This window comes from Astatotilapia calliptera, chromosome 12 (assembly GCF_964374335.1).
Source record: "Astatotilapia calliptera chromosome 12, fAstCal68.1, whole genome shotgun sequence".
Taxonomy (NCBI): domain Eukaryota; kingdom Metazoa; phylum Chordata; class Actinopteri; order Cichliformes; family Cichlidae; genus Astatotilapia; species Astatotilapia calliptera.
This window is the reverse complement of record NC_137433.1, coordinates 18,708,563-18,728,186: the sequence shown is the minus strand read 5'-3', so window position 1 is coordinate 18,728,186 and position 19,624 is coordinate 18,708,563. Positions and strand designations below refer to the sequence as shown.

The 19,624-nt window shown below is 43.0% G+C and overlaps 1 protein-coding gene across 16 annotated transcripts in view; it reads right to left on the bottom strand.

Annotated features, from left to right (window-relative positions):
- The window catches only part of mef2cb (myocyte enhancer factor 2cb), a 66,257-nt gene that overhangs the window by 25,115 nt on the left and 21,518 nt on the right, over nucleotides 1–19,624 (bottom strand). For all 16 annotated transcript variants that reach the window (XM_026186841.2, XM_080309122.1, XM_080309128.1 and 13 more), the window contains 2 exons: nucleotides 9,770–10,013; nucleotides 240–443 (listed from right to left, as the gene is read on the bottom strand). In XM_026186841.2, coding sequence (XP_026042626.1) covers nucleotides 240–443; nucleotides 9,770–9,823 — 258 coding nt within the window. In that variant the 5' untranslated portion in view covers nucleotides 9,824–10,013. The remainder of the gene's footprint in view (nucleotides 1–239; nucleotides 444–9,769; nucleotides 10,014–19,624) is intronic.

The window sequence follows — 19,624 nt, the reverse complement described above, 5'->3', positions numbered from 1 at the left end:
TAGTGGTACTGAACCCTTGGGGAAAAGTGACAAACTATGGGAGCAATTATTTTGTACACTATGTTAGGTGTGAAGACTAAAAGAGAGAAGTAAGGGTTGCTGAATGAGTCACAAATGCTGTAACCATCTGTCTGCTTGTGCGTTTGCATGAGCGTCCATGTCTGCGCCCGAGCGTGCGCTCCTGTGTGTCTGTGCGCGTGCACGCGTGTGTGTGCCGTCTGTGTTTTCTCATAGCTTACCTCCACAATATCAGAGTTGGTCCTGCTCTCATGGGGCTCATTGTACTCAGTGTATTTAAGCAGGACCTTGTCCATGTCTGTGCTGGCATACTGGAACAGCTTGTTGGTGCTGTTGAAGATGATCAGGGCAATCTCACAGTCACACAGCACGCTCAGCTCATACGCCTTCTTCATCAGGCCAAACTTTCTCTTTGTAAATGTCACCTGAGTGAAAGAAGAGAAGAAGGGAGAAGAGGGATTTGTGTTTAGTTTACTTTTGTGGCACACTTACAATCAAACTAGGCTGTTTTATCTGACTTGTTATAAGAATTTGATTATGACAACAAACAAAAAAAATCCCCCACCCTCAACCGCTTCGCTTGCAATGAGAGAATAAATAGGAATTTGACACCGCAACTTTCCTCTTTAAAAGTTTTGAGTTTTCAGGGAAATGGCATTAAAGGAAAGTGAAGTCTGCTAATGGTTTAACACCCACTGACTGTAACAGTCTATCCACTATACCAGGAAAAAGGAAAAAAAGAAGCTGGGCTTGCATTTAAGGAACTGAAAATACTCTGTCTCAGTCAGATAACGGTAAAGAAGGTCAGTTATTGCTTGTACATCAAAGCACACAGAGTCTCATCCTGGAACATGTGTCAAGTTAAATTGTCTTTTTTTCAGATGGTCCAAATGTGTGCTTCTGCACAAAAGAAACACACACTATTTTCATCTAAAAATGAGCTGAGATTAACCGTTTTCCATGTAGCGACATTAACACTAGCTCGGTTATTGTCTTGCCCAATTAACCGAGTCTCATAGCAAATAACAAGCAGTGATATAAATAACAGATAGCTTCCTCGACCATACTTAAAGCACTTAGTCAGCGCACAGATCGTGATAACGCGCTTAACTTGAACCACAAAAAGTGTCTCTTTCCCCTCTCTCTTACTGTTCCTTCATATATATATATATATATATATATCTGTGTGTGTATGTGTGTGAAGCCCAAGACAAGTACCTTTAGTAATACAGGCACACAAGGACCAACACTGTCAAAATAGAACAGCCTTATTCCTCTATTGTTTGAATCAAAACTAGAACAGTGAAAGTGAGTTAATGCCAGTGAGCTGCACCTGGTTTCTTTTCCAAGCCATGTGTGCGCACTCTTTAGTTGAATGGGAAAAAAAGAGAAAATGCTCCACTGCCAGCTTGCCTCTCTTAACACAGCATCATGTTTCTTTCCTCCCCTTTTTTTTAATAGAACTGTCTCTTGTGTTCCTCTGTGACTGTGTGTATTATTTACATTGGAGACTTGTATTGACAAAGTTTTTTTTGTTTTTTTTTTTAATAAAGAGGAAATTCTGCCAGAACTATGCCCAGCTGGTAACTAACAATCTCAGTTTGTTGATTAACTGCATTTTTGCCCATTCTACTCTAGCACTTAAGTGGGCCAAAGATACCAGATGAATGCAGAACAAATACAATCTCCGAATACAGTTATAAGGCCCTTATAAAGAAAGCCTTGCTTGTGATAGATCCTGAATATATTTTTTTGGCATTTACCTATCATGCCTTGCCCTTCACATTTTCTTTTTACAACTGAAAGAGGAGATAGGCTTGAATAGATATTGATAGATAGTTTTGAATTTCTTGAAACAATATCTCCCAGGATGCACCAGGGGAACGGAACATCAAACCATCCCTAACCTCCACCCTGACTTTCTCTTGCTCTGCCTTTCTACCAGGAGTGGACCGTCTTATCCTGGACCCTGTCGCTGCCACCCCATTACCCCACCCCACCCCATCTTAAAGTTTTCCACTGATGTCACCGCCTCATGCCAAACTATCTCGTCAGACAACAGAGGCTGAAACCAAAGACACGGACATGCGGCGTGCTACCTCCTTACAAAGCACTGTGTCAGGTTCTATACCTCGGTACACACACGTGTGACTCACTGACGAAATGTGTAGAAAAACGCTCCCCTGGGCTCTAAATACCATGCTGACATTTATACAGGCATGCTGAAAAGTGACAAAAAAAACAAAAAAAAACAAGCCTCACTTTTATAGTCTAAGATCAAATGGCATCTTGTGACAATAGGATTAATTGTCATATTCAAATCACTCTGCGCTCTTTATTCACAACTGAAAAGTGAGCACCCCAAAAGAGGGTCTGCAGGCCCTACAAGAGTGAGGCTGAAGTACAAGTTGTGCAGGTAAATAAGATGACAGGACTGCAGAACATAAGGTCAAGGCGTGCTTTTCAGGGACAGGACAAGCAGAGTGTTGTCTTCCCTTGGTGTTTTGATGCATGGGGCACCGGGGGCAGACGCAGGACACAGCTAGCTGGCGGCCAAGCTCTGTTATCAGCCACTCACTCAGTCACTCACTCTGCTGGGGCCATTAATGTTTCAAAAAAAAAAAAAAAGTGCAGATGGGACGCACAGTTGGAAGGGGTGTGGGTCTCAGAGGTCCAGATCAGCCGGTCTCAAAGGTGAGGACTGCCGCGAGCTTCACCGCACTCATACAAATGCTTCAATGTACTTTTCAGAGACACGCATTCTCGGCTTCTCAGCTCAAAATGCAGAAAACAAAGAGCGGAATTCAATCAAAGTTGTCTTTAGCCTCATGCTTTAAATGAGGAACTGCGTGCAGAAGCATTTCGCACATATTATAATTTACACATAGTCTGTCTTCAACAGCACCACAGGGAAGAGAATGGGTGCGATTATGAAAAGTTTTAACTGACCAAACTATAACACCTACATAAATATCACATCACACCCCCCCGCGCCTTATCTCAACCTGACACGTACAACATGCTACCTCTAAAACACATACTACTACGCTGTGTGCATACATCCACGAATATAAGACAAATGCACGCAAGTAAACAGAGTGAATGCTTAAAGTCCGCAAAGGTCTTACAAGGCATGGAGGATATGCTGATTTGCACCGTATCAATGCAGGTTTTGAAGCTCAATAGTTGACTTTTCAAGATAACTCTGTTGTGACTTCCTGGCATGATATGATGTCATCTTGCAATACTTTTAGCCTATCAACATCCAATTTGCTTATGTCACCTCCAGTCTTTCCTGTGCAGGCTTAAAACATCTCACTAGGCCCAAACAGAAGCGGTTAACAGGTACTATGAACCTGTTTTCCAAGTACTTAAAACTAAATCCATGTGAGGTGTCATTGGTTTACAGTCTTTTGAAGAAACTTGATAAAAGATGAAGTTTTGCAATATTTAAACACTTACATGCTATATTCGTAACCAAAGATCAGGACAATACGCTTAATTTGTAACCCAAACACTAATGTACCTTACCTTGTGTTACTATTTCTAAGTTTGTATGGACTGAACAAATCATCACTTTAAAAAAAAATCATAAACATTTACATTTGCTATACATGCAAATGGATGGATCTGAAATCTGATACATTTCTTTTACTCAATGAGTCCTCTGTCTTTGCTGTTAAAACACAAAACATTTTGTAAACCACCCATATGTCAGTGTGGGTTTAATCTTTGTTTCCTTGGTCAGTGGGTGCTGTTAGTCACATCACTATGTTAATAACAGAGAGAATGACATTACAGTGCCGTGCATGCTGGTAAAAGGGAACAGTGCGAGTGTGTGAGTGTGAACCCAACTGTGTCTTTTCACAGTATATTGGTAACGAGAGTGTGAAACCTATCTTCACACACATAAAAGCACACATACAAGTACGCAGGAAAAATGCGTTGATTATTTTTGGTCATCGTTGAAGGTAAAGACCTAAACCAATTGGAATGGGACACATTACTTTACAGATGTCTTGGCATGCTAGTCTAACCATATTCAAATTCTAACCCTGACACATAAATTCTTCCCATAAAATATGCAAAAAACGAGTTTATCAGAACTCAAATCTCAGTGATGTCTCAACGTGATGCTTTCTGATTTTCGTTCTTCAATTAAAAAAAAAGAAAAAGACAGAATTAGGAAGTTTGGCCTGAACCTTGCAAAGGTTGAATGAATGCATGTGCAGGGGAACCTCGCAAGTATCAGAAAGTCCAAATGTTACTTCAACAAGCTTAAGCTCCTAAGAGATTACTCAGTTATAGAAGAGATCTCGGCAACGACTACCTTCAAAAGACCCTGTGAAGGACACTAAATCATCCCCACACTTCCACAGCATCTACAAACAATTATTAAGTACTACTCTGGGCATTTATTTACATGAACTAAACTATTCGTAAACTGTACACTCGCTGCAACACACATCTTATTCACTCACCCCTATCCTCCTCCACAAACCCATCCCAGGAGAGCTTTAGACTAATGCACACACACAAACAGACAACCCAGCAACCACTCAGCTGCGTTACCATTAGCTGCCCTGTTAAAGTCTCTCTTTTGTAAATTTTTATTGAACAAATTTGAGTTAATTTGTTTTTGTTTTTCTTTCTTTTTTTTCTGTCAGCTTGTGAGTTGGTGTGCTATCACCAGAAAATGACTGGTGAAAAAAAAACAAAAAAAAAAGTAATTCAAACAAATGTATAAAAATTTAATAATTTCTTCTCCGCTTGCTGCATTTGATCTGGCTCACATGGAGAGAAACACCCAGGAAAAGCAGAGGGACACAGAGAAAGGAGGGGAGAGAGGCTGAATCTCTGCCACATGGGTGAGAGAAAGACGAGGGGAAAGACGGAGGAGAAAAGAGGGGGCGGACGCACAGGAAGCACATTTGTATGCATTTCCTCTCATAACAGGAAGAGGCCAGTGGCTTCCCCTTCACAATGGCTTCGCTTCTGCTTCCCACCTCCTGCCTGCTTCCCTGGGGGAGGAGGAGGCGAAGGAAGAGGAGGAGTGGGGAGACAGGCACCAAAAAACTGCTGGTTAGCAAACCAAACATGGCCATGTGAAGACACACACATGCACACACACACACATAGATGTCAGTCACCTATGGAGCAGCGAGATTTGACTTGAAACAAACACTTATCCCATTGTCAGGGGCCGAGCAGGAAGACACGAGCTTACGCAAAAGGAATAAGAGGAGCCGAAGACCTTGGCTTGAACTTTGCCTCACAGCCAAGACGCTGTTAAGACAGGCATTACGACAAAAGAGGCTTTGTCCCACCTCTAATATATGCCGTGCTCTTCTCTCTCCTCAAAAACCCCACTCGTCATCCTATCACAGGGTGCACTGTACACCGAAGAGCGGGAGAGAGTGTGGTCCAAACGTTTTGTATCTTAATCCCACGTTAGTTAAAAAATTGCGTGATGGTGATAGCTTAATAATGGCAGGTACAACCATAGATGTCTTCAAGTCCACGCCAGTTTAGATTGTTTTTCTTAGCCGAGCAAGTAATTACATCTCAGCATGTTCTTGTTTATGCTGAAAAACCGCAACTGGAAAAGGATATACCCGCTGACTAAAAAAAGGGGATGTCACATTTGCAAGGCCCAAGTTAGTGGTCAGAAAGACAAAAATAACTTTGCTGTCATCCATTTGAAGGGTATAAACTGTCAGTGTGGCACTGAGGCCGAGGCTGTATACTTTATGCAAGGGATGCTATTTTTACTTTTAGCAGATTTTCGCAATAGGAAAATAAGTAAAAACAGGGAACTAATTGGTTTAAACTCATTTCACTTTATCTACATGTGTGTCTGATTGTTCCGGTAATCAGTTCGGAGGAAAACCACATTACCCCATTTTTTATTTTTTATTTTTATTAATACATGAGAACATTTTGGTGAGAGTGCAAATGATCTGCAGATTACGAGCTCATCTGAAAGTTATAGATGAAAAAAAAATGAATAAAACCAAGGCCAAATAAAAAGGCTGGTGTCATTAGCAACAAACTTTTTATGGTATGCCCACTATTTTTAATTTTTTTTACTTATCCAGCAAAATATGCTTTCATTAATACACAGATTTCTTTTAATAGCTCAAAAAGGGATGAATTCCAGAGCACACAAAGGAAAGGAACTATCGAAAGCTATAACATTGATGCTTTGTAGTGGGGAGAGTGGTTAGAGTGAAGTGACGAACTGGCGGATGAGACAAAAAAAAAATGAGCGGAAAAAATGGGGGAAACAAAGTGAAGGTGAGAGCTTAGCGAGCCCACAGGTTAGCTGAACACACGATAGAAAGGAGTGCCACTCGGTGTGGTAAATGAACGAGATGGTAGAAGGTGGGAAACAGGGAATTAGAGGAGGGGTGCAGGGGTGAGGAGCTACCCTGTGGGCCTCATTATTTTCCTGCTGTTAATGTCACTCGCACATTTTCTCACCCTGGTACTGTTGATTGGAGGGAAGAACGCTTTGTCGTAGAAACAAAAAGACCCTCTTACTACAGCGACAGCGGTGCAGTTAACGTGGCTCTCTTCACCAGAGAGAAATTTTTTTTAAAAACACACCAAAAAACAAAGTCACCGCACTTTTAAAGCTTCTTTTGGCCGAGTGTGTGCTGGTATGGCTGTTGTTTGGGGGAGTTGGGAGATCCTCGTGTTTTACTTCCTGTCACTGATGACCTGATACATGTTTAACCTTTGGCCTCGGGTCCCTTCCCCCATGAAACCCATATGTCCGACACAAAGACGCACACACACAAACACAATGATTCACACAAACAAGTCATCCTAAATTAAGCCCACTGAGCAGACTGGCTGGAGAGGTAACACTAATTAGAGCCAATTGCAACAAATTAGTCGATGCACAACACGGGCTCCAGAGAGATAGATGTGTTTTTAGATGTGTACATGTGCATACACATATGCGTTTGTCACTGCTGCGTTAACAAAGGCTCCAAATGAACCGTCTAAGGTGTGTGCTACGATCGGTCTACGCCCATGGTGTCGACGCGTGCGGGCGCGTGCGCACACCTGTACGTTTAACTTGTGTGCGCCTGTCCATCTGTGCGCGTTTGCAAGCTGGCTCAAGAGTCTGCTCTTTGTGAACAGCCCATGAGTTTATGACACAGGGGGCTCTTTCATGTGCCCGAGGCTAGGAGAGGGTCTGAGTGGTCGGGCGGCTTGGAGCCAGGGCTCACACACTGCTGCCCACTGTCCAGCACTCCGGGCAGCCAGTCAACGCCAGGGAGGCCTGGCCCCTCTGCCACTGCTCTTGGGAAGTGTTTCGGGGCCTGGAGGTGGCAGCCCAAAGTGGCCGCCCAGAGAGAGCCAGGCCCTGTGCCCAATATGATGGTGCAGCTGCATGGAGAGCAGGGGTGAGGAGGCACTAAAGCCCTGTAGGTGGAAAGGTAGCGTTGACAGCTACACAGAGTGGTGCCACTCCAAAGAGGGCTGCGTTAGAAAGAGTGTCATAACCAAGGAAATGTTACAGTCGCTCTATATATTGTATTGAAGGACAATGCAGGAATTGCGCCATATCCTGTTTTGTTTTTTATGCAACTCCCAAAACTTTTGGAAATGAATATTATGGAAAATAACAATATATTTTATTTTATAACAATATTCAAACAAGATCGTAACCTGCTAAGGCTGTAGAAGGGCTTTCAGAAACACGTAAAACACTGAAAGTATGTGAAGAATGTGAGGTCAAAAGCAACACTGCAAAAAGTCCTCTGGTGTTTATTTGGCTCAGGCTCTGGGACATTTCCTCAAAAAGGAAGTGAAAATATGTAAAGCTTGAGCTTCTGGTTTTTTTTCTTTAAAAAAGAAAATTTAAGTTTCTGTGTCTGTCTCCGTCCCTGTCTTGTGATATCCGCCTCTTCAAAACACGGTGATGTCATTTTTATTTTAGGCTGTAGGTTTTATGACATTATGCTCCACAGAACATGTGGTGCTTTCCACATGACTCGATGATATAATATCAGGAGGAATCGAAATCGCTTAAAAGCAACAATGAGTACATAATATCAACGAGCACTCTATGGTTTTAAGGATCAAAACAACAAAATCCTGCGATATATTGATTTTCTTTTCCCAATGAACCCTTTCTCTCTCCTCAGTCTCTTCTCCTGCCTCCTTCTCCTCTCCCTGTAAGTGAAGCCCGGATATCTCAGGCATCGATTTCCCTCAGGTGTCCTTCCTGTCTCCCTCTTTCTCTCCTTTTCCTCAGGAGTCGAAGAGCCCGGGCCCATTCTTAGGTGGGATAAGAGAGGAGGGCTGAGATAACAGCAAGGAGGAAGTGTGGGTGCTGCTGAAACACGATAGTTTTAGTCCTCATCTAAAACTCGGTGACCTCTTCCTTGCTCTTTCTTTGTTTCTCTGCCTGTCTGTCCGTCTGGCTCTCTCAATAACAAACAAAGATATACCATCTCACATCCTCCATACTTTTCAAAAACTGTCTCTATACATGACTCTTGGTTACACTCTTTCTTTTTATGCTGCATCTGTGATTCTGAGAAACAACATTTCTGATGTGACCTTCTTTGAGTCCAGCACGCAAACTTTCTTACACACTTCCTATTATCTTCTTGTTTCTTGCAAACACACTTGAGCTTAGTCACGACAAGGGCCAACATCTACTTCAATTACTCCCCCGGCACACTCCAATCAATTCACCGAGCCTTTGCTCCGGCCACATATGACTGTTTGAAAAAAGCACATTGTGAAATGGCTCAGAAATACTATTGAGAATGTCACGCGGTGTAGAAGTCTCAAGCAGCATTGAAACGGATTGTGTTCAGAACTGTGTGTGTGCTGGTGTGTGTGTGTTTGACCTGTGATCCGGGGGCCACATTAGCAACGTATGGATCCAATTGGGCTGCCAGGAAGCTGACAAAGTGTCAGTGGTCAGCTATGCCACAGGAAGTGATCGATTGTGGGCCTCAAGGGCAGTGAGAGAGCTCTGTCTCCTGCCTGAGACAGTAGTGTCCACAATTTATTATCCCAAGTCTCAAGTGATGCCAGCTGTCGTTAAGAGGATTCTTTGACTCTTAACATTGGTTGTTGACATTTTGTTTTAAATTAATGTGTATTATTCTAGGCAGAGGAAAGCTACAGCACTTCCACTGTTACTGATTTAGCTCGAGAAAAATAGCATTTCAGTGTTTGCGTCCCAGTGTGTCATTTCAGACCATCCCGAACCCTCTGTTTGGTTGTTTGTTTATATTTTCCTCCACCCTGCCTCACTGGTGGTACCACCCTCTGCCCGGTAATATTCCACTGGCAGGGAGCTAAACAGGGTGGCATGGTGTGAGGGCTTGGGTGTGTGAAGGGTGCTTCAGTTGAGCGTAGGCTGCACCCCTCAGACTTCTCTGCGATATGCAGAATGTGCTTTAAAAATCCCAACAGTTTTAAAGCAAAATCCATTTTAGGAAACACTGTACACTCCTCGTGTCCTCACACTGGATTGTTAGATTGAAGGGAAACAAACATTGCTATTCTAAGCTGATGGAACTCCTCCACCAAAAGCAATATCTGTACTTTCCCTGCAAGGACTGCTCTGTCTCCCAGCTCGCATATTGCCCAGACTCCCAGAAACCTTCATTGTTAAGAGCTATGTGGGGTGTAGGGTGTTTCTCCTTCCTCCCTCCTCCACCCTTTTCTCCCCCATCCTCATACTCATCCATCCTCCCATCCCCCCGGGACTTACCTGTCTGTTGCGTTCATCCATAATCCGCGTGATCTGAATCTTTTTCCTCCCCATCGTCCCCGTCTCTTTCTTTCTCTCCTCTTTCTAAAGAACTTCAAGCTTTCTTCTCTCTTCTCTTTCTTCTTCTCTTCTCTCTCTCTCCGGTTCTCTTCACGTTTCAGCTCTTCCTTTGCTTTGTCTTTTCTTCTTTTTTTTTCCTGCTTTCTATTTGTTTCAATCAACTCAAAGATTCCAGCATCTGTACCTGCAAGACAGAAGGGAGGGGTCGGGGAGAATAAGCATTAAATGAAATGAAATATGGCAAAATACTGAGAGGGAAAAAAAAATAATAAAAGTGGCATCGTGGCAGCCACAAGGGAGGGTGAAGAAAGACAAAGAATCTGTCAACAATGTTGTGAGAACCGCTGTGTTTTTCACTGTCGATATCATGCAAATCAGTTTTTGCTTTTTTTTTTCTTCCTAGGCACCGACTATGAGAGGAGACAGCACTGTCAGGATCTCGCCTCGTTCACAGAGAGTTTGACAGTGTTTTGGAAGTGCCGCTAACTTAAACGCTCTAATCACCAACACTGTAACATTACCTCCACACTGAGAAATACATTTTGTTTCTTCCCATGAAACTGCACTGTATTGACAGTGGAGCTGCCAGCCGCGACTTTTTTCTACTCTATCTGCAGCTCATCTCCAAAATGGCAGATGCGATATGCTAGGATAGTATACAGATGTAAAAAACGAGGACCTAAGAGTGTTGCCATGTTCTGGTAAAACAAAGCCTTTGTAAAAATAAGTAAAATGTGGCAACATAACAGTTTGATACACAATGGTTTCTTGGAGAAAAAAACCCTTGCATGTCCGGAAGATATCGGAGTAGCCAATAAACGCGTGCACAGTTTAATGTGAGTGTACCTGTGTTCCAGAGGTGCAGGCCAGCAGCTGAAGCGCCGGACTGAATGGGCGGAAGAGCAGAGTTGCGCTCTGAAAAGTTTGCATGACTGAGCGACTGTGTGTGTGTGTACACGTGTGCATGTACATCTGTGTGTGTGCGTGCGCATAACTGTGTGCTCTTGTGTGAGCTTGGCTAAGCCAGAGCTCCAGTGCATCTCTCCAGAGTGCTAAAGTAGGCCAACCCAATCTATCTCAGGGAGGAGCAGAAGAACTGTTGTTGTGTTTTCTTTTGACAGTAGAGGTGATAACGTCCCTCGTTATGCAAATGAGCATCCCATTATTTAAGCTCAGTGCAATGCAGGGGAGCTGTCAACGCCGTCACATGAAAAAAAAAATAAAAAAATCCTCCATCTACCCTGCCTTTTTTTCTCTACTTTCCCCTTCTTCTCTCTTCTCTCCTTTCTGAACCAGATTTCCGGCACCTGGCAGCACAAGCATCAGACATTGATGTGGAAGACGACACCGCTTCACCAAAAGACATGTCAGTCTCAGTCTCTCTCTCTATCATTCTCTCTCTCTCTCCTTTTTCTCAAACACCCTTGCTCTTTTCCTCACTCTCTCATATTCTCTCCTTTGCGCACTCCTGCACACATACCTGCACATTGTAATGCACTTCCTTTCCTTTTTTTTTTTTACCTCCTGCTAACCTGAATCCATGTATTTATTGAGTAACATGCACAAGAAAGATCTGAACCCCTCAGGTGAATGCAGCACATTGCTATGCACTTGACCTTTTTGTGCTAGAGAGTAGGACATTGATAATGAAAACTCATAATAGAGACATCCAGGGATGCAGTGGCTCTTAATGACAGACCAAGGCCTGTAGCGCAAGCAAGGCTGTAGCTATCTTTTCCATTTGCAGCATGAAATGCAGGCTCTGTGCTTTATTCACGACTCAAAATTTAGAATCCTGCATTATAATTGAGGCCTTCTCAGTGTATGTATGCGAAACACGGATTTGGTAAGTATATTACATTGTATTAAAGAAACAGCATTGCATTGATTTTTATGGATTTTATAAGATTGCCTGCCAAAAATGTCCATCACACAAAAACTGAAAAAAGTGAGACAATACAGTCTCAACAATAATGAAATGCATGACAAAAAACTTCCTGAGATGATGGTTTGGAATACACCCACTCATGGAAGAACTGAGATACGAACATAAATGCGTCATTTGGCAGTTAGGACAACAGCCGGACTGCACCATCATAATAATAACAAGATCTAAAATAACTCTGTGGCAGCTCTGAAGAGGCTATCCAAAACATTTTAGCATTGCTCTGTGCAAACACACCCATCCGTAGACAGACACACAAAGAGCTGCCCTGTGGAAGAAAACAAAAAAGGATGTTGTCAGACAAACTAGGATTACAAGCCAACACTAAGGCGCTTGGCACAAGACAGCCAGACAAGGATATCAATCAAGCCAGCGTACCTCAATCACAGGCTGACAGCATCATCCCCTCCCAGTCTTTGTACTCAACACTACCCAGTCCGGGCATCGCTCCAAACAAGGAGGCGTTACCTTCATGATCCCTGCCTCCTGGCCTGCACCTCCTCCGTGTTCCTCCCACAGCACGCTGAGCAGAGTTGAACCTCTCAATGTCAACACCCGCTGGGGCAACACCTTAGGCCTTACGTAACATTAACACTAAGATTAAGCTCGTGTCCTGAACATTTAATCCCCGCTTTTGGCTCTGAGCACCAGCCAACGCTCCCTGAGGTGAAGCTCTGCTGCTGCTTACCCCCATGTTGGTGCCTCTTAACTTCACCCAGCCTCCTTCCCCATCCCATCTTTTTCCTGCTTCCTTTACCTCCTCCTACACAACAACAACAACAACTCAAGTTGCCCCCCCCACTTCCCCTCCCCACTCCTGCCACCACCCCTCACTTTTCCTCACACCCACCCCCGTCCCTTATGGGTGCCAGGCAGCTCCTGGGTAAAAAAAACAAAAAACAAAACAAAAAAAAGAACAAGTGCCCACTTCCCCATTGCGTTCCCTTCCCCAGCGCTGGAGAGATCATCGGTTAACTTAACAGATTAGCAGTGAATCACTAAATCCAATTTAGCCTCGTGACGCCAAGACAGTGAAGTGGAGGGGAAAGCAGGAAATAAGCACTGCTTAGTGAACGTGGTCAAGTGGGACAACACAGTTGTCCTTGGCAGGAATGTCTTGCAAGGCAGCGACACTGACATCTGACCTTGACAGGGCAAAGAGGATGAGAAAGAAACAAAACAAAAAAATGAAGACACATGGTGCAAGACAGCAGAAAAAAAAAACCAACCTAGCAAACTTGCACATTAAGCCAATTTACTAATCCCGAAGCAGGCAAATAGGGAATGAATCTGTGGGAGATGAAGAATAAACAAAAGAGCTCCGTTATACTCTGTAGACTTGTTGACTAGCGGTATGCCTGTATTCACACTAATGTGTGGTAACTGGAAGGAGGCCGGGGTGGGCAAATGCTAAGGTCAGAGGGCACGCCGGCACCGAGCGTGCTGAAGGACGACGGTTATGCCTCTGCCGGTTTTATCGTATCTTCGAGCTTTAAAGGTGACAATAAAAAGAGAAGAAGAGCACTGGGAGAAAAACAGAGAAATGGAGAGAAGCATAAAGAGGGATCTTTTGAACAGGCACCAGGCCTCTCCAGGGGGAGGGGAAGAGCTGTGCCCACGACCCTCCCATCTGTTAAGCAGACGGATGGAGAGAGAGAGAGAGAGGGAGAGAGCCAGAGAGGGAGATATGAAGGTTGGGGGAGGATGGGAGAGATGGAGAGAGAGGAGCAATTCAGCACATAGATCTAATGAGCATTTTCTCTCTGTGTCTCAGAAGTGTAGCTGAGAGGACAATGAGAACATATACACTCAGTGCACCACAAGGCTTGATTCTAGGTCGCCTCTCCCAAGTGTTTAGTCACTAAAAACTAATATACAGCACATGGCACTTTTTCACATTCTAATAGACGTCTGTAGGGTGCTTGTTAATGTGGCTTTGTTATTGAGGACATACACTGAAGATGACTTCTTTGAATCAGGGGGCAACAAAAAACAGGAACTTTACTTTAACTCATGCTCAGGGCTAATTCATCATTTTGAAAGACAGTTTCAGTTTGTGTTTTTTTTTCCCCCTCTTTCTGTGAATGAGGTGGATGGACGTGGCAATAAATAAGGAGAAATGAACACACGATCCACTTCCAAGAACTAAAGTTGTGCACAACCATCTGTTGAGATTATTTCTGCATTCAGAGAATTTCTGTGAGAAACGTAAAAACAAAACTGGGGCAACTGTAAATGAACTGTGTGCACAAGTGCAATGCCAGTGTCCTCCGTCCCTCATGGGAAATGTGGTTGTGAGAATTTGAAATAACATCTTACACTGCAGTAAGTAAACCTTTTAGGAGGTGTATGGTACATTTAAATAAACGCTCTCGTTTTTAAATAAACTCCCATTTCCTGGAAGACGAGGATAGAAAAAAAAATGTTTTAATACCATTTTACACAAAACAATCTCAACATCAGTACACACTCACGGTGCTCGATTTGTACGCGAGTTTTTCTGTTATGTAGGAAACTCTTTTTTTTGGCTCAGAAACTGTTTTCATTTTTTCAGTGTAGATTTTTCGGAGGTTTCTTTCTTGTGTTTTTGCTGCAGCTATGTGCATGTTTGCATGTTAAATGTGCACTTTGTGCATTTGTACTTTTGATTTGGAAATAGCAGCAGACAACACTTTATCTTCTGTAAGGCGAGAAGAAGGCATAACAGCAGCAGAAATGAGAGGCGGGGAAGAATCAAGCAAAGGAGCAAGTTGATGGCTAGGCAGGATGGAAAAAAAATGTGTATCAGGTCTCATTGTGCCTCTAATGTCATTACAGGCAGTGACTCCTCTATGTGGCACGCCACACTCCCCATCTGTCAGAGCAAGATAGGCAGGGTGACGAATGGCTATCACTGCCACCCCCCCCCTCCCTCCCTCCAGAGTCTGTATCTTTTTTTGAGTGAAGGGGGAGGCGAGTGACCTAAACCTGGGCGGTAGCCCACACGTAGGTGGGCCTCTATGGTTTTGAATCTCAGCAGATATTAGGGCTAATTTAACATGTTAGCAGCTAAAGAGATTAGCAACATGTACATCTGGGGATTAGAGTGATAGCGGTGGATCATCTTATAATGTGTTCATTCCTTTTTTTCTTCTTCTTTTTTTTTTCCCAGTGAGCATTCGAGCTAAACTTGAAACTGAGAGGCTGCTGTGTAAGTGTGCACGTATATGTGTGTTGGAGGATATGTCTTCACCTGTCTCTCTCTATTAGATCATGGTTTAGTTGTATCATTACCGAGACAGGGACGCTTTCTCATGTATTCTATTTTCAATCTCTAGGTGCCTTAGAACTGAGACACCCGTCTATTGATGAGGAGCAAAGTGAGCCACTAGTCTCTGATTGGCACAAGTTTTAGACACTCTCCCAGCAACTTATAGTGTGAGAGACATTATAGAACAAAGTAAATAAATATTTATAAATATATTTTAATAAGTCCTCAAGGTGACGTCTCAATTCCTTACCAACCCCACTTTAACTTAAAACCTAATACCTGAATTTCAAACTTCAAACTGATTTTTACAACAGTAGCACTGCCTGGTCTCGAACGACGGAAAGACGGGAAGTAAACACAGATACGCGGGGAGGGGGAAGGATGTGACATCAGCAGACATAGACAATCAAAGGTGCTGAAGGTCTTTCCTTCCCCAAATCGCAGGGTAAGAATTAGGGTTCAAAACTCAACTGCTACGCTCCCCTCTCATTTCCAGAGGACAAATGAACAGAAACCATGTTTTTCTCAATACGAAATACTTCAGGCCTCAGTTACTTCTAGTTCCTCAAAACGTGTCTCTTGGTTTTGTAAGGCTATGACATATTTTGAAGGAGTGTGGGGGCGGGGTAGGGTGGGGGGTTATGCAGGAACTCATGAATCAAAGCAAAAGGCAAAAAAATAAATGTTGAAATCATAATCTTTCTGTGACGCATCAGACGAAAACACTCACTGGTTTCAACATTTTTGAACAAAAGAATTTGTCAGGTTTGTTATGAGTGCATTTTTAGTTGTTCTTGGTTGCACACCCCCCTAAACTTTTTTTTTATTTTTTACTTTTGAACACATCTGAGCATCTTTTGTGATAAATGCATACCTGTGAGGGGAGTGTCAAAATATCCCCATGAAGAAAAGTACCTTGATGCGGTGAACGTCATTCTTCTTCTTTATTCATTCTCTGTTTACTTTGCTGTGGCTTTCATCACAGCAGCAAACTTTGCCAAACATTTTCAAATTAAATTAAGGCATTAGGATTATAAAATAATTTAGAGAGTGAATGTAAATTGGAGGACTAATGCATAAATGATGATGTGTCTGTTTTTCGTGTAAACTACAAGAAAGCTTACAGACATGTTTAATTGTGAAAGCGTTTACGGACGCTCCCACAAGTAATGTGTCTATATAATCACTTTTGCATTTTTCTAAAATTTTAAAGTATCACATTGATATGATGAGTGAATAGAAATGGAGGCGACAGTGTACAGAGGTCTGCCCTTCGTTTGGGCAGCTGTACGTCTCACTCAGCACCAGGAAATGCAGGCCTTGGGCCATCAGAGCTGCAACGCAGATAGGTAGCCATCCGTCAGAGCCAGTACGGAGACAGGTGAGAGCCATCTTTCCATAACCTAATGCTGCCTGCCCCAAGGACAAAATGATTTGACACGATGCGTCAACCCCTCTGTTTGAAAGGAGGCCAAGGGCTGTAAGCAGCAGCTGCTAGGCCAAAGGTAGATGAGCAAACAGGCCCACACTAAAGCTAGGTAAAGCTAGCTCGACAGCAACAGGGAGATGGACTGGCTGTTGTGGCTCAATTCTCAGCAGCTTTTTGTTTTTTGTGACTGTGACTTACGAACATCAGAGATATATAAATACATTTTGAGGACCGCGGCTCGCCACAAACATACTCTTGAACCAAGCTGGAAAAAATGGTATCAGTGAAAAAAGGAGAAGAGAAGAAAAAGCAGAAGCATAGGCAAGCCACATTTTGGAGAGGCCCCGGAAAGACTGGAGTGAATCACCATTTCGTACATTCAGTCTTTCCGTGGCTCGAGCATAAGAAGTGACAATGGCTGAATTAAAGCATAATGCATAGATAGAAGTTATATATTTAAAAAAAAGAAAGATTAGCTTAAAAGAGGTGACAAAGTACCCGACAGATCAGTGTACAGTGTGAGAGGCTGAAATTAGAGGTATCAAAATGGTTTTGAATATGGAAGTGGTGCTGATTGTGGCGATACACACATCTGATGTTTAAACACAAATAACTTCACTAGGTTTCACTTTATCATCACCACCACAGTTTCTTTCACTTCTTCTTCATCCCTCTCTCCCCCTCTCTCGCCCTTCAGTCAGCATTAACCACTGTCTCAACTCGCATGTTTCCACGTTTACCGAAGGACCCAGGTGCGACCAACTGCTGACACTAAAGGTACAGGAACAGAAAATTAATGCACACACGTGCTTAAATGACCACACTGTCACAGGACAAGGTCTGCGTGCACGGATAAGGAGTTACATGCTTATCTGGATTTAGAAGAATACAAGTAAAACCATAATGAACAATAAGCCAAATGTAACAAAATTGCAGTAGAAACCCTTTAGTGAGCACACCCAGCCCCCCACAGGAACAGCCGGGAGTCATGTCACTAAGAACACAAAGCACTGACATATTCACCCAATTATGTACTCTGCCGAGTATGACAATGTCTCGGGATGTTAGCAATGTTCTCCAGTCGGAGGGGAGGGGAGAAGGGCAGAAACTGTGTGTATGTGTGTTTTGAGTCAAGAGGTTTCAAACTGAAGCTAAGGCCTCATTACTGTAGGGGCTATGCTTACTCCAACCCTGTCTCCTAGGATTGAGGTTTATATATACAAGTAATTTCTAATAGTGAATACATTTTGAAGAAAATTTTGCCCCTAATCATAAGAAAGAAATAGTGTCTGTTTGGCTGGACATGTCAGTAAAGATTTGAAAGTTAACCCGGTTCCTTTATTTATCTCAGCCGCAGAATGTAACAGGTCTTTGTCTGAAGCAGGCTTGTTAATGAGACAAACCTTCGTTTCCCTTGACTACGTTAAAGTTACTTCACCAGTCTGTTAGAGGACAGTGACTCATTCTGGATAAAACTCAGAAAAACAGTTGAGTACTTGGCACTCGCTTATCTCTACCAACACAGAGACGGTCATCAACCAAGGGACCTAAAACACTCACACAACAGCTGTAGCTGAACTGTATACGACACAGAGCAGCCAGCTTAATTTTAAACACATCATGCAGCCATTTCAAATTAAAAGTTCTTTTAATAGAAACAACCTATTATTTATTTACTTTGTTTAACTGAGGCTTTTATTGTGAACATGCAACAAGATTAAGGTGAGAGACGGCCGGCCAACATTCTGGGTTCGGCCTTTGTTCCTGTCTGCGGCGGTGCCCGCTCAGCAGACACAGAGGCACGGCTTTAAATAGAGCATCCTCTTTTAATTGAGGAAATATTACATTAATAATTTTTTATGTGTATTTTTAGATACTAGCAAAACGTATCGATCTGGTTGAACAGAAAAAATGTCAGCGCCGGTTAGGAGCTCTTGCAGCACTCGTAAAAAAATACAGTTCTTGAACAGCTAGATTTAATTCGCTCCACACTGAAAGCGGTAAAAGAATTTGCTCCAATAGGATATAATTTCTAGGGCGACACGAGTTGCTGACTTATAAGATACAGACAACTTCCCATAGCAGTCGCGTGCCCCAACTCTTCACCCCACACTGTATCAAAGCCACACATCACGGTGAAGACAATCCACTGATGATTTCATCACACCCCCCACCCTTTAGTCTTCCTCTATGCCACAGTATTCTAATCACCCTAATTAAAAGCTTTGTTCATTTAGAAATCTCTGATGACAATTTGTTTCACTCTACCCTACAGCAGTGGTGGCTGTGAAGAGAGGAGAATTAAATTTGATCTTGTGACAGCAATTATTAAATGCTCCCTCCTGGCCTCAATTAAGGCCTTCAGGCTAATGCTAACATGGCTAACCCTCACGCAACTGCAAGGGGCCGAGTGCAGTTTTGTTCACCAACTTCATACTGTCACCCAGTTTGTTTGTGTGTACATATATATATATATATATATATATATATATATATATATATGTGTGTGTGTGTGCTTCAGTTTGGTAGCTATGGAAATGAGAAGTCGCTTATGGGCTGTTATCTCTTTTGCATTTTGTTGATGGGAAGAGATAAATAGAACAATTTCCCTTTTTGAGGTTGTTGGAACTAAGTCAGCATGTACAGACAGGCAGACCTATGAGGAAGCTGTGGAATTTACTATTTTTCCTTTTCTCGCTTCATCAGCAAATTTAGAGTCCACAACGATACCATTATATAAAACGATTATATTTTTGTCCTCCGCGACGAACGAGCGCCGGAGCTGACGGTACATCGGCACCTCTCCCGTAGCTGCGATGCTCCCAGCAGCGTTACATGTCATGGTCACAGCCTTGCGGAGCTGAAATGGGAGCCACAGCTCCGCTTTGACTCTATGCACAGTGTGTGGGTAATTTGCAGAGAAGTAGAAGGTTGCACACTTCAACAAGCATGTCCTTCATAGATTCGACCTTCTGTTTTTCTTTTTTCTTTTTCTCTTCCTCCGGTCCCTGTGCTCTGCTAGGAAACCAAGTAACCTAGATCATAAAGTAGGGAGAAAAAGAGTGAGTAAGAATGAGAGACAGAGGTAGAAAAAGAGACCGAGAACACGAAACTGCATGACAGACTGGCAGGAGACAGCCACATTATTACACCCTACCACTAACAACACTT